The 24,934-nt window shown below is 35.7% G+C and overlaps 1 protein-coding gene across 3 annotated transcripts in view; it reads left to right on the top strand.

The window, feature by feature from the left end:
* The window catches only part of LOC149786552 (uncharacterized), an 81,948-nt gene extending 67,453 nt beyond the window's left edge, over positions 1-14,495 (top strand). For 2 of the 3 annotated variants that reach the window (XM_089977055.1, XM_089977054.1), the window contains exons 4-6: positions 6,212-6,283; positions 8,606-8,685; positions 11,544-11,916. In XM_089977055.1, the coding sequence (XP_089833181.1) occupies positions 6,212-6,283; positions 8,606-8,685; positions 11,544-11,588 (197 nt within the window). In that variant the 3' untranslated portion in view covers positions 11,589-11,916. Of the gene's footprint in view, positions 1-6,211; positions 6,284-8,605; positions 8,686-11,543; positions 11,917-12,203 lie in introns of those variants that run through there. The other variant, XM_089977056.1, reaches the window with a different exon arrangement.
* The last annotated feature ends 10,439 nt before the right edge of the window (positions 14,496-24,934 follow it).

Below are 24,934 nucleotides of genomic sequence, written 5' to 3'. Positions count from 1 at the left end.
ATATCTTTGTGACAAGTTTTATTCATGCAAATACTAGTGATGTTTTCCTAAAAATGTTATTATCTGATTATTATTATTATTATTATTATTATTATTATTTCATTATCCTACTACAACAATCTCATGGCAATAATTTGTATTATTTCTAATTTTGCAAGATTTTTATTCTTTGTTTGGAAATAGCTCAAATGAATTTGTGTTGTAATTGTTGAAGTCTTTGAAGTATGTGATGTAAGATTATAATTATATTGCACATTTTAATGTGTGCGTCAGCACTACATGAAAGGTTTGTTAAATACTGGTATACAACATACTACTTACCTACTATGTAACCTCAGTTTTAAGTAGGAAAAGTGACATCATTTTTGAATTCCAGAAGAATGCACAGTTTAACTGTATACATATTCAAGCAACTACTGTAACAGCTTGTTCTGTAGAAGCTAATAACTGTGTACACATCGGTGTAATGAAAACCTACATCCCAGAAAAAGAAATGCATCTGCTGGAAAAAGTGATTGTACAGTTGCAATTAGATGTGAACCATAAAAGAAAGAAAAGCAGAAAATGTCACCGGTGGATCATAGCTAGATGATTCCAATTTATGGAAAATTGTTTTAATTAAGAGGATATAAGAGAAAGAGGGAGATCTCAAAAGAACCAACTTACGGCACTGAATTATTGACATGGGCCGATGAAACCATGACTAGTAAGTCCGTTATTTTAGGAATAAGATCAGGTCAGTTGATGGAGGAGGAAGAGATGTGAACATTTTAAATGCAATAAATGAGCTTTACTGCCTATTTCACCCAGATCAAATCCCATCCATGCAGCATCGTCAGAGGCTAAGATCCTCTCCAGTTTCTATAGCAAAGCTGAAGTCAGAATTGGTGTTGCTGTCTGACTCAAAGATGGCGAAGGAGTTAACTAAGAAAATGTCTAAAGGCCAAGAAGGAAGCAGACAACATAATAGGTGGTATGCCTTCAATGATATTCTTCAGCTCCAGATCTCATCCAATAGGTGCAGGGACTATTGGCTTGAATTGTCCGCCGCATATATCCTCCTCTCCTATGTGTATATTCGCGAGCCTTCCAGATGGGATTTCAAAAATGACATGTACCAGTCTCAAGGCATCTTAACTGATGTCAATAGCTTCACATGCCAACATTTTCTCCGCAGCCTCCTTCAGTCTGTTGAATCAGGATCTTCTCCAGTGGCCTTGCAGAAACTGTTAGAGGATGTGACCAAGACATTGAGAAATGTATTCTTGATATATATGGAGCTGTCTGCAGAGCTTCATCACATGAGAATGAATGCATCTTAGGAGATTTTCAAAGATTTGCTGGATCACAGCGACAGCTTTTATAAGCCACTCCTCTGGATGCAGAGATGCTTTCTTATAGGGCTAATGTCTACAGTGGCCTATTACAATTGAAGGGATCAGTAAAGCTGGTCCATTACCACTGTATCCGGTCTGGCTAAAGGCTTGAATAAATGCCGCCTATCTAGAAGGTCAACAATTTCTGATCCTATGCGAAAATAAGCTGGAAAGTATTAAAAATTGAAATCTCATTTTAAAATCCAGTTATTCCTGTCTTACACACGGCAAGGTGGCAGTAGTGCCAGGGTGAAAAGCAGTCACTTGTAGGGAGTCATGATGGCTCTTGTAAAGTCTAACTCTTCCCAATTTCCCATGAGGTGGTGCCAGATTAAGGTGCAAAAGGTCTGTTCACTACCAGGAAGGGCATAGTAGACAAGGGGAAAAATGTAAGGTAAGAAGTCCGAGAATTTATTTACAGATGTTCTTAGTTTAAAAGAGGGAAACAAAGTTTTAAGACATCATTGATCATTCTGCTTTGAACAAATTTCTTCTGGGCCAGCAGCTGAAGATGAACAACTGGGTCTGTCAGGAATATCATCAGGTCAAATGACTATCAGACTCCACAGGTATCCAGAATACTTATCTTTGCATTTCCATTTTTGCAAACCACATGAATAACTGCTTGTTTCAAGGACTGGCTCTTTACTTAGTCTAGCTTATGTTTGCAGAACCCTCACCAGGATGATGGGTTTGATAGTGGCTCATCGGGGATACCCAACCAAGGACTGGTTGTTGATGCACGTAGTCCATACATATGTCTTTATGAGGGAGTTTTATGTCTGTTGAGAGATGGTGATTTTATTATCCCTAATCACGAGAAGTCAGACCTTATCCCATCTGAGGATATATGGAGGTGGGGATTCATTTTCTCACCTTCATGGAAGAGTGTTCCTCAGAATAGAATCTCACAGATACTTTTTCTCTTAGCAGACTAGATCAGAAGAAAATCATTGATCATCTTCTGGGAACTTTAAACGCAGCTCATCCAGTTCTTGCCATAACAACATCCAAATTCCTTGGGGTCTAAGATTTATCCCTATAATTGCCTATGAAAAAATCATTATTGGACTCTCACCAGATAACAATTTCACATTATGGAAGCTCAGTCTTCCTTTACACAGATACCTCAAATTAAGTCTTGGGTGGGGTTGGGTGCTCATAATGAGCCTGAGGAAATAGTTCCTTTAAGGCTAGCAGTCGTGAGTAGCTTCTCTTCACATCAGCAATTTAGTAATGTCGGCTGTTCTTAAATGTCAACCACGTGATGCACCATGATCATTACAGACAGCATATTAGTCAGAGCATGGTTCAGATGCCAAGTTTGCACTCACATCTACACTCTGCAGATTTGGAGCCTCTTTCAATGGATAGAATTGCTCAGAGTCTGTAACTTTCTATGCAAAAGAAATGTTCTTGCAGAGATCTTGTTGAGACAGAGGCGAGAAGTCCTCATGGAATGATCTCTACACGAGTTAGTAGCTGAGACCTTTTTTATCTGGGGGTACGGGCAAGAGCAGACCTTTTGTAAAGAAAGTGAATAACAAGCTTCATTTTATGTCTTTCAATTGCCAGAGCAGATAGCATGGTTAGTGGATGCCTTCAATCTGAAGTTGGATTGATTATATGTCTATACATTCTTACGTTTCTGAATACTTCCTCAGGTTCTTTGTTAGTCAGGACTTCTGAAATAGGCATCATCCTGATTTGTTTCCTTGGGACCCCAGAGATTGTGGTTCATTGATCTCCATGTCTTTGATTTGTTGGCTGATGTTCTTAGGGGATAATCTCTGAGAAAGGATTTACTGTTGCAGAAGAGAGTGGTCCTCATACAAACAATTTCCCAGATCATCCAAATTCATGCTTGGCTTAAATGATATTTCTGCAAGAACCAGTTTTCAAGCAATGTTACCAATTGCATAGCCCTGGTTAGAAGGCAGATGACCTCTAATTTTTACAGTGGCCGTGGAGAATTTTGTTTAATTGATGCACTAAGACATTCATGGATCTTATAAGTCTACCTTTAACTAAAGCCGCAGTGTGTGTATGTTTTCTCTTTGAGAACAAATTGATCCGTACCAATTATTAAGAGCTACAACACTGCTCCAGTATATATGGTCTCTACTACAGGGCTGAGGTAACATCTTTCATAGCTGATTAAGGTCTTTGAGCTACATAGGGCAGTCACTCACACATTAATATGGGAGTGGAACCTGACGTGAATTTTTGTGCTTGCTACATATCAACCTTTGAGTTAAGCTTCTTTGGGATCTAATCCTTAAGATAGTATTCTCATTTCCATTTTATCTGAAAGGAAAAGTTAAACTCATGCTTTGACAGTGGAAAAGGAATTGATTAAGCTTCAGAGGTAAATATGAGAGAGAGATCTTTTCAGAAAGTCATAGCCCATAAAGCTCTATGCTGTTGCTGAATCTTGGTCTTTTTTAATAATCCCAATTTGGATGATGTTATAAAGCCATCTTTCGGCTTTCTCACTCTACCTTAGTGTCATTTTGTTTTTATTCATGCATGAGAGTGAGGGTGTTTGTGTTTTGTGTCCAATTGTGCTAGTCTGACAAGTTGTCAAGTCATATTTAAGTTGGCAGTAGAAGATCTTGCTGCTGTCAATGGTCAATGGTAAGTTCAACCGACCACTATCCTAGGCATCCGCCTCCCACTGGGCTGGCATGTACAGCAAAGCAATAGTAATAGGTAATGTATTATTGACATTAACATTTAGGCTTTTATTGGAGGTGGGAATTGATTACAACTAGTTTTAATTAGTTACAGTTAAACCCTGCTCTTACATGGTTGAATGCACAGACATTAGTGGTCAGTTGATTTTCTTCACACAGTTAATTAATTTTATGTTAAAGTTTGGTGAGAAACTATTTTAGAACTCCATGTTGTTTCAAGCCAATAGATGTGTATGCCAGATGACTGAGCAAGCATTTGATGGTTATTATTTACTTTGGACTGAGCAAAACTTGTATTGAGGTTGCATTGAGGACAAACACAAAGAAGACTTACTGGTTGATTGTTGACGCTTTAAAAACAATTCAATTATCAGTTGCCATTTTTTAAGGAGCTAATAAATGTAAATTTGTTTTAAACTTAAGTAAGATATTTTTTCTTCAAGAATGCAACACTTTTTACCAAATTATTAGAAAAAACTTGCTTTTTTGGCATTTAAGCTTGGCATTATTACTAGAAAAGGTGAAATTATTATGAACGTTTGGGAGCCATACCATGATCTTCAAGTTGTAGCAAGTATGTTAAAGCAGGTTTGCACTGTCATATTTATTTTCTAATATTGCGGAATACCTTACTCCTTCCATTTTTTTCCTAGTCAAAGAAGAGTGATTTGTGATTTTGATTTTTAACGTAGCTTTAACAATTTTTCAGTCATATCGCTACGATGTCTGCAATGTGGCAGTTTATAGTGATGTCTAGCACTGAGGCATCATGCCGCAGACATGTAGCATGATGTCCCACCCAGTCACATTATCCTGACACCGGGCCGACCAGTCCTAACACTAACCTCTTAATGCTGAGCGCCAAGCGAGGCAGCTGTTAGTACCGTTTTTGTAAGTCTTTGGTATGACTCGGCCGGGGATCGAACACACGGCCTCCCGCATCCGAGGCGGACGCTCTAACCACTAGGCCACCGGAGCGGTATAGTCAAAGAAGAAAGAGTTTCTTAATGTTGGAAGTGGACTAAAGTATAAGATTGGGATCACATTTCTTTTTTAAAAATGTAGACCTCCAATTATAACTGGAGGTGAGAAAAACGTCCTGGACTGGAGACTAGTACAAATAAATATGCAGCAATTGGATAATAGCTGGTAAATGTTATCAGTTAAAAATTAGTTTTAGCCTCCAATTTGTATTCAGTACACAAACACACGTCTATGTGGATACATATACATATAGAGTTGTAATATTGAAATGTTAGATAGTTTTCTTTGTATAAATTCCATTTCTTTATCTTTGAGGCAGATGTTCTAACATTGTGAACAATTTTCATATAGTCAAGTTGTGTTTACCAGTTTTTATATAATCAGTTCTCATTAGTATTATCAATTCGCATACTGATTGCATGATATTTTCAGCAAAATTTCTGTATTGTGTAATTTGTAGTTGGAATATAGGCATTTAAACAACTGTAATTTTGGTCTATTTTTCGAAGTAAATATTTGAATGTTTTTCTTTTCTTCTTCTTACCTGAAACCCTAGTTACAGATCATGTACCAACCTTGCATGACAGTTTTCATTGGTTTGTCCTACAAGCTGTAAAACTTGGATGACTCCTACATAAGTGCAAACATGTTCCAGTTTTTAAAAACGTACTTCTTTTCTTTTTGTTTTTCGTCAGTATATTTTTTTCATACAGTGCATAATCATGTAATCAACTATAAAGATATTTTCCATTGTTTTATGATGATAATCTGCAATGTTACTTTTTGTGGATAGAGTATGGATTGATGGCAGACATCTACATCAGAGGAAACCATGCATCTAATATAGTAATGTATAAGAGAATATACAATGATTGACTGCTTTTTTATGTGTATGTGTGTTTGTTTGTGTGTATGTGCCCTTGTTTTGTGATTAACTAGGTACATTATCACCTTGCATTAATCAGTTTATAGGCAGGCAGAAACTATTTAAGATTTTGCATACATTTATGTAAATTTTCTCATTATTTTGTTTAAGTAGCAATTAATCACTCGATTCCACAGAAGTTAAAAAATTCTTGAAACATTTTCAGCAAGTAGATCTAATTGGATTTATCTGATCAAATTTGTTTCCATTTTAAAACTTTTGTACTTCAGACATTGCTGAAATCAAAGATATGCTTAAAATGATGCCTGCCAGTGTGGAGAAAGGAGGAATTTTTGGAGAAGGTATTCACTATTTATGAACATCAAAAATAGAGGAAAAGTTTTTTTGTGTGCTACCACTTTATATTTGCGTATAACAAGTAATTTTACAAAATTCTGCCTAAATAAAGTAATCCCTGAGCTTGGTACACGTCAGCAACATTATAGGGATTTACCTATTAGATGAAAATAAGGGAGCAATGACTTGGTGTTTCTCAAAATCAGATGTTATTTACATGCATTTGTTTCCATTGATTATTATGTAACTGTAACTAAAAGACTTCACTCATCTCTTATAGACCATCTACCTTGATTTTTAGTTTTACTGGTCATAGACCAGAAGGATTTATGAACTGGTCTGTTATCTGTTGTCCATTTGTCCATCTTTTTTGTTGTCTATCCATCTGTTGATACAGATTTGTTATCACTATTTTCCCTGACCCATGTGGAGGATTGCTATAAAAATTTACACAGTGACCCCAAACTCTCCTGGGTCATATGTGATATTAATGCTTATCAGGTATCTGCTATAGCCAATACAGCAGACATCTTGAAAGTCTTGTCCGTATTCCTCCAAAATGGATGGTCTTATCTTCATGGCATTTTCACTCTAACATCTCTTATCATGTCTAGTTATTCCTACATTTAAATCGTGCCGATCTGATGTTCATTCTGTACGTCACAGCAGCCATCTTGAAAATTATTCTGTTGCTATTACTCCTGAATGCACGATCATACCAACATAGGGATTGGGGTCCCTGGGTGGCCAACTGGTATAAAGTGCTTGACTTTACTGATCACTGTCATCTTACCGCTTTCCATGTGGTTTTAAGTATCGTGCTCAGCCTATTTCATTGTTTGAGAAAATTTGGTACTAGCTCCCTTTGTGTTGGTTATTACCAGGGTTTTTCCAGGTTCGTCGTTCACCAATTACACTGGCCACCATGCATAGCCTATCATGTGATGAAAATGGCATTAAGCCCACAAAAGAACAACAACTTAGGGTTTGCACAAAGAGACAAAGATGTTGTCTAAATAGTCTTAAATGAAAATCTTGCTGATCTGAGGTCCGGTATAGCCACAAGGGGCCATATTGAAAATCTTGTAATCGCTTCACCTCCTACATGGATGACCATATCAACATGGGTTGTCACTAAAAGGGTTCATATAATGTCTAGTTAGTTCTGAATGAAATGGTGCTGATATCACACCCAATATGGCTGCCACAGTGGCCATGTTAAGAATCTTGTTATTACTACTCTTGCGTGGACGGCCATATCAATATGGGCTCTTCACTACATACTTTTTCATGGGTTTAAATAGAAATGGTTCTGATCCGAAATCCAATATATCTTACGTGGGAACATTTGGAAAATCTTTTCATCACAACTCTTCCTAAACAGAAAATTATATTGACCTGTTTTTTATATGCCAAAAGATTTATTATGGCTGTCTAGTTTGTTCCAAATTACTATGATGCTGATCTTTAGTCAAATATGGCTGCCACAGTGGCCAAATTGAAAATCCTGTTGTCACTGGTTCTCCTGAATGAATGAACTTTTAAGTTGGTATCATCTTCTTGGTGTGTTAAATTTATCCTAAACAGACAGGAATAACCATTATGACGACCGAGGTGATTATTTTGAAAATATTGTTGTCTCTACTCCTTGCAAATGGATGGCTATATTAACTTGGAGTTTTCACCAATAGACTTCTTACGATACCTACCTAAATGATGGTACGTCATACATCCAATATGGCTGTTATGAACATCTTCCTCCCCTTAAATGGATAATCAGTATGAAATGAGCTCTTGACTAAAAGACTTCTGATGATGCCTACTTTGACATAAATGCAAATGGCGCCAGTCTGATATCCAGTATGTCCACTACATCAGCTAGTTTTCAGATCTCGTTGTTGCTGAAGAATATTAGAGATGGTATCAACACTTTTAATATAAAAATTGTCTTTTCTTGAATTCCCTTCGAATGACATGTTTGAAATGAAAAATAAAGAAAATAAATTTCAGTTTAAAACAAATGCAAAACATATTTTGTGTTATTCGAAAGATACTGTTTCAATACAGTTAGTACATTTGTTATTTCACGATATATCATTGCTCTAAATCACTTATGCTATATATATATATATATATATATATATATATATATATATATATATATATATATATATATATATATATATATGGGAAAGGACAAATAGCCTAATTTTGTCACTTATTCTTTTATTGCATGTTGTTTGAAAGTTTGAACTCAATATAGACATTTTCTAGGTAGACAGTGAGAAATATTTATTTTAATGCTGATCAAACTTTCTTTATGGAAGATTTGCAGACAAAAGAATTTGGGCTGGTGATTGATCACATCAACGAACCCATCAGTTTGATACCTTCACCGTCGTCTCAGGTAATTATTAATTATTATATTATAAGGTATATATTTTCTTCAGTTGTGTACTTGATTATAACCAAGTGTTAATGCTGATACCCGGGCAAGATAAGAGCAAGAGTCTGTTTCACTTAATATTTAAACCAGCATATAGCATCATTGATTGGAAGGGTAAATAAACAATTCATACGTTTAGAATCATCAGCACAGAATGACTACCATGGTGTGTTGTCTGACCAGGCATTTGACGGGTACAATATAGCATTCATAGTGCTGCTAACTTGCAAAACACCAGCTAAACTCTTAAAGAATGCTTATGTAGTGAAATGTTGCAGCTCTTTCTGGACTGGGGATGAAATTTGCTTAGCACTTGATAAATTTGATACCATACAGATATTTACAAATTCAGATATTTATATCAGGTACAAATGCATTACAGTATGCATTGAAACCTGGCCATATTTAGATTGCCATTTTCATTTGAATTGCAACTAATCATCGTTTTAACTATGTTATTGTCAGTGGTGATTTAGGCAATCGTCAGCACCAACATAACATTTACAGCATCTGTTTCCCAGAGGCGATCTTGTTTTATATCATCATTCTTCAGTTCAATGAATGGAGTGTTTATTCAATATTCCAATATGTGATATGTTTGAATGTTTTTTCCAGTAACAGTAGGATGTGGAAATAAGACAGTTTTAATTTGAGTAAAGCTGTTCCCATAGATGAACACTGGAGAATTGCATTTAATTTATCACAACTGTATTGGTGATACATTTGTACAAATTAATCTAGAAATGTATGAATGGTATCTTATCTGCATTAAAGTATGTTTCCTTGTTCAATATTTTCTTCTTCTGAACTGTGAAAGAGCTGTTCACTTTTGAACTGTGAAAATAATTGTTCACTTCTGGTCACATATGTTAAAATAATTCTTGATGACTTTGATTCCTTTATATGCAGCATTTTTGTTTTAAAAAAGTGACCAAATGTGCAAATAAAACTGAAAGAATAGTATATAATTTTAGTATATAGGATATGTAAATATTTGTAAAATCTAGAGAAGATAAACGTGTTGTCAGTATCTGTAAATGCGAAAAACCAAAATCTTTTTGTGTGAAAGTGTTCACAGTGATCTTCAACCACTTTTTTTCTCGTCTGACTTTAAGGCCAAGTGAGCTTTATTGTACGAACCTGTGTTGGAATTAGAAGACAGGCTTACATCATCAAGATCTTGGATAATTTCAAACATGAACTTGACCCATGCATATTAATGACATTAACTTGCAGCTGATTGAGCTTGTTGCCACGCTTGAAGCATATTTGTTTTTGATATAAGATTTTGGGTTATACGATTCGTTCTAGAGCAATGATGGTGGGATGCACACATATAAATGAGGTAATCTTGCATGTGATTTATTCTATACCATAGAGGCTGCATGTCTGATCTGATCTGGAACAAATCTGATAAATATACTTAAATCAATTAAGATTGTAGATGAGTAAAATTAGCAATAGCTATGAACGTTAATGAGGTTATTTTGCCTCTGATTCATTGATTTTATCAACACTTTAGACACTGTTTCTGGTCACATTTATATACAACTTGATAAACAAACGTATAAGAACAAGATATGTAACATATTGTGCTTTTGATGAGTGAGTTCAGTGGATGTTTAATAAGTCATCTTGTATATGATTGCAGGGTCTTTCAGTTTTGGGAGAATGTATTACTTGATATGACTTTAATACAGCCTGGTAAATGAGCCAATGTTGTGAATGAGACTTACACGTATTTATGTGACCTTGTATAAAACATAGAGATTGATTTATTGCTAAAAGATTATAATTTTTTTAAAATAGAATTTTGTCCAAACTTAGTAAATAGGACTATATCATCAAGATCCTGGTTAAGTATGACAATGAGTAAAATGTATGAGCAAATTTTGATAAACCATGTTAAATATTCTTATATTATCAATGTGCAATTGAGTCAAAACTGTACAGATCATAAGTTAAAGCTGTTATTTTCTTAGTAGAACTTTTCAAGGGTGGATAACTGTCCAATCAGCTAGATATAGTTGCTGCATGGATCGTTTCGGCGCTTACCTTAAACATAATATTATACCCAATCAAAGTGCTTAGGCGATTGAATTGGACAGGCAGTCTTGTTACCTTTTAGTCATAGATAAGTCAATATCTTTTGTTGTTTTTGTTGTAGAAGTTATAAAGACCAATCTAGCATCACATTGTGTTCATATGGCTTCTGAGTGTGTGTTTGTAGTGAGTGTAAGAGAAAATAATACGGTTTTCGTATTACATATATCTGGTAGTTCAGACTTTGAACAATAATTTCCTCGTTATTGTCATCAGTAATCTTTGCAGTGAATTTTACTATCAGACTTTGCCAAATACTTAAGTGATGATTCCAATAATAAAATTGGAACTACCCCATTCCTCAAATTGTGAATGTTATTACAACTTAAAATAAGTAAAATGAAAGAGTGAAATCAACCAATTTTGCATAATTGAAAGTATTAATTTATTTCTCTAACATTCAAACTGAAATAATTAAAATTAACTTGCAGTATGGTGAACGAAATCCTAAAGAAGGGTTACATGGTTTACACTAGCTAATCAGGAAATTAGGTCAGCATGAACTTTCACAAGAACTCCTGTCCTTGTTGAATCATATGGTGTTTACTTGTACTCATAATTTGACTCAACATTCAATCTTAGGAATTAATCAGTTTACACAGTTTACAAATCTATTCACAGGGTCCAGGAACCATCTGCATTGATAAAATCATTCCCAAATCTAATGCCCTTCTTAAATCATAGCTTATAATAATCAAATTGTCCATTTATTGCAGGGGTGTCCAAACTTTTTGCAAAGAAGGCCAGATTTGATAAAGTGAAGATGCCCGGGGGCCAATAGTTCCTTCTGATGTTTTTTTTTTAAAACCACAAAAGTTACATGCAAATATACACGGTTATAGAACAATAAATTAAAAAATCAAAACAAATAAACAATAAATAAATAAAACAATTTTCATTGTCACAATCATCTTTATTTTTCAAATGGCAATGTAACTAAATATGATCCACTCAGGCAGACATGAACAACTCTAAAAACACAATTCTGCCTTGTATTCCTATTTGGATAGTCAGATAACATTGAACTGTATGCAATACCTTAAATTTCCATGAGTTAGAAAAATATCTTTGCCTCATGGTCATTTTAAACAGGAGTTATAACTAATGCAAAGTTTTCTGTTATCATTAAAGTATAAAACAAATGAATTTTGCTTTTGTCTTTTACAAGATCTTTCAGAAATCGCTCTTGTGATGCCAGAGCAGCTTGGCGTTGCTTCACTCTTTCAGCGCCGTCACTCCTTGTTAGCTTGTCGTATGTGTTACATGTTTAGTCTGGTAGTGTCTCTTTACGTTGAAATTCTTAAACAAGGCAACCGTCTCGTTACAAATGAGACAAACACAATTTGCCTCGATTTTCGGTCTCTTTTCCTTTTCAGTCGCCTTGGCAGAAATGAGCGGAGAAGGGTTCGCGTGCTAGCGGGCCATAAATAATACATTATATGACCGAAGCTGCGGGCCATATGAAATCTTACCGCGGGCCGTGATTGGCTCGCGGGCCGGACTTTGGACACCCCTGATTTATTGTTACATAAGGAGATAACCATATCTGTATTTCAAAATCTTGTTCGGCTGTAACCAGTTTTAATGATCTTCCGATAGTTAGATCTAAGACTACTCCAAAAACTTGTGTCCAAAGAGGATTTAGATATTGTTTTACTGAGTTAATAAAATCTGTCCCAAATTAAAAGAAATTATCAGTATTTGATACTGAAAATTGTAACAGACGTTTCCATTTAAACTGCTCAAACAACATTCTTCTAAGCCATGAACGTTTCAAAACATTCACAAAATTAAATACATTAATCAGATTTCATCCCCCTCATGATAATCACAACAATATCTCAATCAATTCTGTCCTTTGACCCATACCATAAAAACTTGTCAACGAATGTATTCAGTTCATAAAGAACACCTGTAGATGGATTTGGTAATGACAATACAAGTTAATTGATTATGGAGATTGCTAAATGTTTTATTACTACTTTCTTCAAAATGGTGTTAAAAGTCTTTTATCCCACTGAATTAGCAGGTTTTAATTTCTTGAAGTTTATCTGGCTAATAAAGAGAAGTAATTGTTTCAAATTTGTTTGAAAGCTTGACATCTAAAACAACATACTCAGTACATCCCCATTTAGGTTTATATTATGGACAATATTTCATATTACCATCAGTTCTGTTTCTAATCCAAATCACCTTTGTTGTTTTGAACATTTATACTAAGACCAGAAAAGTTTGAATATTGATATTAAGGATGCACACTGACATCAGAGATTTCTCTGAACCATCAAGAGTAAGTGACATATCATTTTCATTTTGAGAAATAATGTATTCTATGTCACCTATATTTATTCCCCTAATATCCTAATTTTCCTTATCACAGGAGCTGAAATGTCTGTAAACAGAACATAAATGTATAGGGAGAGAGGATCCCCTGCTTTACACCCTCTGTCCATACCAAATCAACTGGAAACTTGACCCTTAATAACTTCACAAGATTTGGTGTTCTGATAGAACAGTTTTATCCAATTTCTTATTGATTCCTCAGAATTGAAAAAGTTCATAAATGTATCAATAAATAGCCATTCAACCAGGTCAAATGCATTTTCAATGTCAATTAAAAGGAGTAAGACAAGTATATTAAGCTTTTTGGTATCAAACATTAAGTCATATAAGTTTCTCATATTCTCTCAAATGTAACATCCTTTTAGAAATCTTGTCTGATTATGGGTTGATTTGACCCAAATGTCAGGCCGATTCAGACCATGTGAAATATTATTAAATCTTGCCTAGGATTTAAATGTTACACCTGCATGTATCTTAAATATTATATTTGTTATTATTTCCCAGATCCGTTGAGCTGTTCAAACCAGCATTTAAGGAAACAAAACCTCAATTTTATGCAAGATAATGTGTTATATACATGAAATGAAATAATGTAAAACTCTTTATATGCAATTCCAATTTAATAGTGATACATTTTACAAGCTGCGTTAATTAAACATCATATTATAACTGTTTGCACTGATACTTTGTTTGATAAGTGCGTTCCTATTTAATTTAATTGCAAAAAATAATAATGGGATTATCTGACCATGAAATGGCAAAACCTGTTTGAATACCGCTATAATTAAAGCACTTTTGGAGTCATTTATCAATTTGCTGAATTTAATATCATTCTAGAACACAATATATAATGTTGACTTGAAATACCTTTGCGATCTTTGGTTACATTGAAGTGTTATTATATTCTATATGTATTAATATAATAAAATGTATATTGAGAATCAATATTTAATGGATTTAATAATGCTTTAAATGAAATATTTTCAAGTTTTTAAGGTTGGTTTACTCACAAAGAGAAAGAAAGAAATACAAAAGAAAGAGATATAGCATAAAAACGCACGTGCCAACAGCAAAATAAAATCTTTTTTGCTTAATTAAACAGAATGAACCACAAAGATTTGATCCAGTGTAGGCCCATCCCTAAACACAGCAAAAGAGGTTTTATCTGCTCAGATAACAAGTGTAACAACGGGTTTCCACAATCATTTACGTTATACTGTTGTGATAGTAGTCAGTAACTCTTTACAAAATGTTTTGGGGTAAATACATTGCGAGCAAAGCACGATTTGAATGATAAATCAATACAACTCATGGTATGCACTACTGATTGATAATGTTGAAAGTTGACCATATTGACCCAATTTATAAAAATTTTCAGAAGGCTTTTTTGATATCTGAATTCAAATAATAACTTTATATTTTCTTTATCGGAAACATTTAAATGTGATTTTGGTTTTAGAAAATCTAAATGCTATATCGCGTATCTATATTGTTAAAAATTTCGACTACACAGTTTGCTAATAACTATCTCATCTAAATAAAAGAGCTGAAAATCAACCTTTTACATTCTCTTGCAAAGTTTGCGAAAACAGTAATAGCAAATAAAATACATCAGGTATCTGTGTTTCATGGCTTTTCTTATAATATTTCTCCTTATCTGAATCAGCCCGTATTTGGGCCTAATCAGCTCATAAATTGGGCAGAGCCAGCCGTGGTACAACTCAGCCAGCATTCCTTAGAATGGAACATTTGGTTTACTCAACCGCAAAAGAGTGTATCCCTATGAATACATCATCGGATGGGACATGTTTGCTGAAGCTAAGTTGCCACCCATCGAGGCATTCCATTCATTGTTGTGTCATGAAAGTATTCCCTCCAATGACCATGCATATGCAAACATATTTGGTTGTTACAACACTGGTGACTATCATGATTTGTATTTAAGGGTGTCTTCCAGATTCTTCATGATCCAGCCATGCATGTGTACAAGTTCAACCCTATGCACCATTTGTCATCGGGAATGGCTTGGAATATGCTGCTGTCAAAACTCTGCATCGAGCTTGAGCTGTTAATATAGATTGAGCAACATTTATTTGATGAGAACAGTATCCATGATTGGAATTCTATAGCGAGTCATCACTATGCTCACCAGAACCAACCTGGCATGGATGGATATGATCCCGTGTTCCCAAAAGTTGCATTTTGTATTTAGATATTAACAATTTGAATGAATGGGCAATGATGCAGCCCATGTCTGTTGGTGAATTTGAATGGATTGTTCCCGTGCACATAGACATTAAAAAATATGTCGAAAGCAACAATATGAGATACTTATTTGATTTTGGCCTGATTTAAAGTTGGGGACCTAGCTTTTGAGTCCTAGAAGATTTTCGACCGTTGCCATACTCAGAAAAATATCTAAACTAAAATTGACAAGGCCAATCTATGTTAGTGCATAAGTGTTGAGTTTATCCATATTGCTAATGGACAAATTTTATTATGATAAGATTAGTCTGCGTTCTGGTAATTGCATGAAGATGTACACGGGCACATCATTTATGATGCACATTACAATGAATTATGTGTGCACAGATATGGCTGAACCAAGTCTGAAAAATGAATTTGAGACCAATGGGTTTCAGTGAGACCACACCATTTTCAGGAGTAGGTTCATAAATGAGCGTTCAGGCAAACGTATTGAGGAGCACGTGGGACTGAGCCCCAAAATACTCTATATGATGGTTGGTTGCTCCAAAAGCATCTAGCAGGTAATAGGAGTTCCATGTGTGATAGTGTCTGGTTAAAGTAGCATAGTATGGCAATGTATTATTGCATCAAGGTAAGCTTATCCCTTCTTGATATTAAACAGTGTTTTTGCCATGATGAAAATATTACTTATGGATACGGGAATGCACAGATCTCAAAATAAAACTTGGCAGTAGATCTGTATCCTCGTGAACGAGTTGCAATTCCCCTTAGATTAATGCACCACTTACTGGACTTTGTCCCACCTAATGGTGATGTTTTGGTTCCCTAGGAGCATCAGTCGTTTCTGAGACCGGGCTATTAGCAGGATATTGTCTGCCTTATATCTCCTCCCGTGCCTATAGATAAAATGAAATAATTGTTTCCAAGTTTCTCTAATGGTGTGGTGTGAAATCATGTGGTAGGGAAACAGTGACAATCTTCTGAAAGTTGCCTCAGCAGCTTTTAATCCAATCATGGGTGTGATTTCATTATTTAATGACTCATGGTAGTCATGCTACCCACTTTTGAGACTGCTCTGTAATCTGGAACCAAGACCTCATCAATAATTCATGTGCGCACATGTATCTGAATAACTGTTATGCAAGTGTATGTTTAAATCGTTCACAATAATCTAGTCATGATGTATGTTAAATTGTCCAACATGAACCTGACCTAATATTTTGTTAAACATGCTGAAATAAGCTTTGAGAACTTCTTTGCCAGGATCCACTTGCAACAGCCATTTCCATGTTAGTGGTCAACGTGTATAAATACAATACTCTCTGAGGTTTACACATCAACGACTCTCTGCTTCATTGAATCTGCTGTCAATATCTACAATAGTTAACGCATACGTCTATGCATGTCCTTGTCTCCAGTCATGTGGAAGAAATTTAAGATCACCCTGATGAACTTTTTTGGGTGTTCTCAAATCAAACTATCCCCAGTAAATCTTTCTTGTTGCAGATAGATAAATCTACTACACCGCTTTTTGCTCGGCCAACCATGCCTAAATAACCCCTATGGTGACATTTGCTGCGCTCGCTTACTTTTCTAACGGCATCTTTGACTTTCCAATAACTACGTGGATTGTAGTATACAGTGGCTAGTTTCCTTACATTACCGCTTTGCATACAATGAAATCTTAAGCCTTCAAACCTCGAATGATGATCCATCTGGCGATTCTTTCTCAGAGCATAGAATTAACAGCTTTCAAGTCATGGAAGATATTTATCGTGGCAGGTTGATGCACATGGCTATCATTTGAAGCCTTATAAGGAACATCATGTTGGTAACAGGAAGCATCAAAACGATTTGTAGGTGCTTCCCCAGACTTTGGTTGGTTGTTAGAATTAAGTTGTACTTCCAAGTCTTGTTCCATTCCCGCATTAATTGTGAATAGGTCCCAGAGGGAGCTACAGATGTTTGCCACCAGGATATTTGCTCCACTATGTGTCGGGTATTTTCATTAATGCAGCAGTGACATTATAATGGTACACGTTTACATGCAGCGTTACGCGCAATATGAAGGTCTGACAGTGTTATTCAGCAACTGATAATTAGCATGGCATCACAAAAGAAAATTCGCTGTCATTGAATTTTCTGTTCAAGCTAATCCTCGACCACCCAATGACAATGACGTGTTTCTCAACTCAGTTCACACCTTCAACATTGGATAAGCTGGATCCAGGAAAACCCAACTGTTGCTGAATCTAAGTATGAGATGATTAAAGTGGAATCACCTGTATGTGATTGTACCAATAGAAGACGACGAAAATAGTATGATCTACTCAAGAATTTTTACGGAGGCGCTTCAGTCATCAAAGACATCTTCATCATCACAATCAGTAAAGCCCCTACCATTGCCATCCGTGACTCACGCCTGAATAATCATCGTGCATGATGATGTGATGCTTGAACACCAAGAACACATATACGTGATCCCAGTGACTCAGTGATATGCATATGTGTCTACATTAATCCAAACAACTGTAGCATGTTGATGATATCTCGTGGCACTGACATAAATGATCTATGAAACGTTCATTGAACTTGGTATGCCACCTAACACTCACGAGGTGAGTTTTGGAATGTGTTTGCGGAGGTTACTCTGAACACGTGTAGTTTCCTTACAGTTGACTTGAGCAGCCTATCGAGCTGCTTTGGACGTGACAATTTATACTACTATGATAAATATAAGGTCAAAGTCTGCCATTGACACCATAGCATAATATGGGGAGTGATGTGACAGAGCTGCTTGTGAACACCTGGAACTGATTCATTATGTCATAGCATGTCGAGACAAACTGTACAGAAAGATCTCACAAAGGGCTGCGAGCAAACATTTGTACCGCTGCTCATGCCCACGCATGGAACCGTAGAAAAGGTAAAGAAAGTTACAGAAACCACCATGGGCAATGGTGGGTTGCTCACGAATGACTTCATGGACCCGGAAACGTTCCACATGTTGTTGCGTGAACTTAATGAAGACAGGTGATTTATACTCCATCAAAGATGATTTATGATGTAATTCCTGTTTTACTTGAAATCAAAGCTACGATATGTCATGTCATTGCAAACACAACCCCAAGTTCTTTCTCGAAGATTTTGATCTCATCATCAAAAAAAGAATGTGATATGATTATTATTCTAAACCAATCACCGCAGGCTGATCCCCACAGTTGTCTTAATATTTATTCGTATTTGTGGGCTTTAGCTTGAATAACTCGAGTATGCATTGGTAGACAGTTTCACAACCTGGAACGCTGTTCGGTTTCCAATAGGCATATACGAGGTTGAATCAATAAATAATTAGCTTCGACAGAGTATCACATTGATGACCAGTAAAAACTCTAAAACTCTTGTATGCATACACCAACCCACACTCAGCTCTGCCTTCTCTATCAAATCTCCAACATATGCAGTTGTTATTGCAGTAATCGTTGAGATCATTTGTCAGTTGGATCGAAGATATTAATGAGATTCCCATGGACCAACAATTCGTACACCTGGAATACAATATCATGCCAGACATTGTCAAGATTACCTCAACAATCAGGTGAATCAGACCTGTGACACCGTCAGTGGTAGGTATGAAGCGTCAGCCGCAACAATGCAAGCTTCACAGGGTAATATATTATTTGGGTTTGCGCCAATTGAGGCACTGGTGATCTGATATAAATCACTCGAGCGGTACCTGTGTATCTTCCAAGTTAATGTTCGGTTGGCACAATTTTTTCCCTTTGTGGAGCTTTACTGGCACACGTTAAACCTGCACAGGAATCCTTGGCAATTATACACTAGAGATTGACCTGATCCATAAATACGATGATAGTCATACAAAGACGTGTAAAACCTGTGTGTGTTGTCAACTCGAGAAAACTTGTTGTCCAGCGATTGTCCACAGGTGTACCAACGTTGCTCACGACCCTGACATTGTATACTGCACCGATTGCTAAACAGGTTGCAACGTGAGTCGATGATTTGCAACAAAGCCATTGTTATGCATTGGTTGAAGAAAATAGGATTGCAAACATTTCAGTCAATTCACAGTTAACTACGTCGATTAGTATCATGTATACCACCAAAAGTAATTCCATTTACAATTCCGGCAACAATGCCAGTACTGGTTAGAAAGCTCATGAATGAAGCCACTCAACAGTGTATAGCAATTCAGTTTGAATTTTTACGGTGTCAACAACAACTGCGTGTACGCTCATTAATGTTTTCTTGTGAGATTCCTCTCAGTCTTATTTGGGCTTTGCAGAGATGTTCACAAGGTTGTTTTCGAAGCCAAACAGACAGATATGTTAATCGATAAGGGACAACCGATGGTACAGTATGGCATGATGGAGGCAATGCTACTAGTAAAGTTGATTTATCAATATACACATTGTGGATTCCTGTGTTAATGCCTTCACTGTTCTCAGAATGAATTTTGTTGTAATTGTTTGGTTCTGAGTTTGCGTCAGTTTATTGTTTGTTGTTTCTCGCTTATGCTAAATACTTGATGCGAATTATTGTCCATGGACTGTTTGCTAAACAAGTGCTCATGGTATTTGACGATGTGAGTAAGGCTGACGTTCTAGCCAGTTGTGCGATATTGTTGCAGAACTTTTGACATATACAAAATCATTGCCATTAGTCATCGGACATGAATTCAGTTAAAAGGAATCCACAATTGTCTGATCCATACTTAACCATCTTTGGTGTTTTTGTTTTTGTGTTTGTGTTTAAGATCAGATTTATTCTTCCATGTAAGTGATTCTAAAAATGTTGATGAGGTTGCGGAATGGATAGGTCGACGGGTGATGCAAAGATCAAAGATAATTTTTTCACTTGATCAATAGTTGCATCAGAGTGGTGTTAACAAACATTTAAATACCTTGTTAAGGTCACTCGAAGCCAGCTTAGTATTAACACGTGAAAACACCCTGTCACAGAATATAAAGCCAGACATAAAAACACCCAGGGATTGTTTCTACAATGATGAAGTGGAGTTCAATCATAAATCTACCCGGCTGCATTCTCCATTTCATTATGTTGCACCAACATTGACTCGACCAACTACGGCAAAATCTCGAGAGTTATCTAACAAAGATGTACTTGTTTGTGAAACACTATCTGGGTGAAGAACAATCATATCAGACATTATTCAATGGTATAATTAGTATGGTTTTACGTGAACGTAATGCTAGGCTGCAAGAATTCACAATCGTCGGAAATGTAAATATTCCTTAAGTAGGTATTGACTCTGAATGTATGACAGTTGTACCGTTAAAAAGGAGTAATTTTGGTCTGAAGTGCATGTGTGTGCTGTACCTGAAGGAGGCAAACTTGTCGAGAAATGATTCCAAGCGATCACATTGTTAATAGATTAATTACGATAAACCCTCAAACGTACCAAGATAGAAATTAATCGAAGCTGAACAGTAGCTGTTTTACAGCAGCTGTGAGATGAAATACTCTTGTAATACAAAAGCATGTGTATGTTTGTAGATACATTTTGCGCAATCACCACAGCACCACTGTTGGTTTGCTGTTGAAGGAGTCGCAACCACAGCTACTTTTATTGGCCTACCAATCGGAATTGTTGTTGAAGCTATATCAATATGAACCAGTGTGACTGGAGGCGCTGTTAAAATCTCACTATGACTGCATTCGTGAGTACGTGGCTATTCAGAACTAAAGTTTTCACACCGCACTCTAATACAGTTAGTAAACTACTTGATAGCTATCAAGGATGACGTAATTAGCATGGCGCAGTTGGAGACAGGGTTCATGGAAAAAGATAATCATTGATGACTTTATGCACATATACAGAACCAAGGCACTAGCGACTCATAACAGTTCATTACTTTACAGGCAGGGAAAAGCTACTGTCCGTCATTTTACAAAGAACTTCGCTGTTAGCATTTCAGTTAGCATTAGAAACCATCATCAGAAACCATAATCATCATGGTTTTATAATCTAGTTATTGATACTAGTGGTATTTAAAAGTAGTTTTGCTTGGTTACTATCGAGGTTGAAGCCTTGTACCTACATGAATAGTCTCTGGCTTCGACACCTCATGGTTACTTGTTTTTGCGGGCTCGTGTGTGGGATTGCTTGCGTGTGATGTGAGGACAAAGTCATGAGGGGGATAGAAGGCGGTGACCTGGACAAGTTAAAGTAATCCAAAACATGGACAATCATACTACTTATCCCATTATTACACTACTAGATCTACCTGGTTACGATAAATAAAGGAAAAGTTTGACTTGTTATCTGTCTTTCTCCATTATATGCATTAATATGGAATAGTGCTTAAAGATGGAAGCATCAGCCTCAGACAGGAATGTCATAAAGGTTAATAGTTGGGCAATCTCTATGGACTTTAACAAAGTTTACAGTAACACATTCTCATCTCGCAGTACCATAGACAAATTATGTGCTTCTGTACGTGCAAGGTGTTTCAATTCCAGACTCTTTATTTCAGCCCAGCTTCTTCACATAGCACCTTTGTTAGGATGATAGTAGTAAATATCTGATCATTTTAAATTGTTATGGCTGCCCATCATCTGGTATTTCAATAAATAGTTGATATACAGTGTTCTCAGAAGTGTTATACCAAGGAAACTGACTTCGTTTAATAGACAGTGACATGTCTGGGATTAATCACTAACTTGGAGGTCCGATATGATTCTTTTTCAGCAGTCAGCTTGAAAATCTTCTTATGACTGTTTGTCTAAGATTGATTGTCATATCAACATGGTGTTTTCACCCAAACACTTCTGGTATCCTGTTTGACCCAAATTAAAATAGTGCCTATCTGACATCCACTATGGCTGCCTGATTGTTATCCTAAAAATCTTACTGCTCAATAGAAGGACTCATTAACATGGATTTTTCATTACTTATTATCACATGTGGTTTTTATATCTAAATTAAATCCAATATGAATACATTGAAAATCATGTTATTTCTACACCTCTCGAATGGTTCGTCATATTTACATGGGACTCTGCTAAACAACCTCGAATGATATCTAGTTGGTCCTAAATCGAAATGGTGACAATCTTTCACTCGATATGGTTGACACTATGGCTGATTTCAAAGTCTTGTTATTCGTCCAAATTATCAGAAATGTTTTCAGATAATAAGAAAATTGATCGTTTTTGAATTCTAGGAAATTCTTTTTGGCCAATGGAGTATCAACCCCTTCAATGGACTTTTGTTATAAAACTTGGTATATAGGTTTGTATAACGAGTTAAATAATGAAACTCGTACATTAATAAGGTGATGTCACTTCTGATTTTTTAAACTTATTACCACTCGAGTAGCTGTATTTTGCAATGCATTTTATGTAAACTCATTAAGTAGATTTAAATCATCAGAATCTTAGATGGGTACAATTATGAAGATGATTAATGCACACTGACAAGGTGAGTGCCTGTAAACACGTTACTATTATCTTTGATAAGATCCAGTGAGGCAAGGGAAATGACACATGATAATGACTATTGATAATCACATGTGTGGGATTAAACAGAGTTCTTTCCCTTACATAATTATCCAAACCTGATTGAAAAGTTACATTTTAGAATACAACATGCATACATTTTCAATTGAACAATTTATACACAATGTACAATATGTCGTAACTTGCATACTAATATAAATAATTTGTAGCTGAAATTGGTGAATATTTTGAAGCAAGTTTGGTAGTGTTAATAGAGTTTAACAGTTCTTAGTATTGTTATAAGCAAGTGCCTGAAACACTTTTCATATATACATTGTCATGTGTGGTGTGTATTATTTGAAAGCATTTAATATATTCAGTGAGGTTCTTTTAAATATACATTTTGCATTGTATATCTTTTAACAAAAAGGAAACACCGAAATACTTTCTCCTGAACCAGGTCCATATTTAGTTAATAAGAACAAAGAAATTCATGACATTTAAAGGATCTGAAGAAATTGGGTTATCGATCCACACTGATTTGATGGCGTGAATCAAATCCACAAGTTTCTGCTTAGGAGTCCCATTACTGTAGCCAGTGAGCCATCACTGTTCCATTGGTTGGGGTTACAGTGGTTCCCAGTTAAGATTTTATAAGTACAACCCAGGGTTTGATACCCAGAAACCTCATGTCATACCAGCTAATTCCAAATATGTTAAAGATGTGGTTGTGAACACTTTCTAAGATACAAGTCATGCCAAGTCAGAGAAAGAGAGAGAGAGAGAGAGAGAGAGAGAGAGAGAGAGATACAGGTGGCATTGCTGGTTGTATACATGACTTTTTATGCTGCGAAAGTGCTCATGTATATAATTTACGAAAGAGAATAACTGACACCAACCTTAATAGACAATAGACAATGTTGTATAGCAGTTATATAAATTGTTTCAAGAGATCCGATAGAAAGATAATTCCTTAAAATGTTTAAAATGTTATGAAATAGTAATATCTGCCATCACCAAGTTGAACAGGATCGATAATGAGATAAGTAAAGTGATAAATAAAAATGATGTACCTCTAGTAAACCATGATGACCCGGCTTAAAAAGCAAGGTTGAGTTTATTTTGTTTTCAGTAAGTACAGTGAATGTGAAATAAATGCAAAATAAAAACAAAAGACATAAGCAAATTGAGCAAAGGAAAAGATTAGGAGAACTTTTCAGAAAAAGTAGAATGTTATTTCATGGATTTTCTAATGTTCCATCTACAACTGAATGTCACAGCATAATATCACAGGCACTTATCATTAAATATTATAAAACTGGCAAACTGTAATTGTAAATTGATGTATTTTACCAATCCAATTTGCAAGAGAAATGACAAACTGTCTATTTAACAGCAGATAATAGAATGTGTCTTTGGTTAATATGGTCTTTCTGATAAGATGAAAATACAACATATTCACCTTCATCAATGACAAAAATGGAATAGAGAGTGTTTCATTATGTCATTGTTTTTCAAACTTGATATGTTTATGGTCATAATTGTTGTTGTTGTTGTTTTAATATTAGTTTTCTGCACATGAAATACTATACATGTACTCTAGTATAACAGGTGGAGGAAGAATTAAAAAAAAAATCCTGGGAATTACCACCGACTCACATGAAGTTTTTCCAAGCTTTCTCATATACCTACAATGACCGAGTCTGAAGCTCTGACTCATGCGGACAGAAGTGAAATGGTTGTGATCACTAAAGGCGAGATACTTAGAATACTTGATCACTCGGGGCCCCGACAAAGTCTTAATAGGGGATACCTGCAGATGATGATTAATGTATTCATATTGATATTTGAAGCAAAGACCAGAAGTCAAAATCACTAATGAGAAACATTTAACAGTGTATATATCCACCTATAATTCAGAATGGGAAGGACTCAGTGCCCCGAGAACTGTAAATCTTCTGTTTCCGATATGGATTACAGGTTTTGAAACATTTATCACCAACAATAATCAATTCATGCTTCCTATAGTTATTGCTTGTTAAAATGTTTTTCATGTAGACTTTGTTTCATGCAA

This window comes from Sinohyriopsis cumingii, chromosome 12 (assembly GCF_028554795.1).
Source record: "Sinohyriopsis cumingii isolate HCF-2022 chromosome 12, ASM2855479v2, whole genome shotgun sequence".
Taxonomy (NCBI): Eukaryota; Metazoa; Mollusca; class Bivalvia; order Unionida; family Unionidae; genus Sinohyriopsis; species Sinohyriopsis cumingii.
This window is presented reverse-complemented; position numbering and strand designations above follow the sequence as displayed.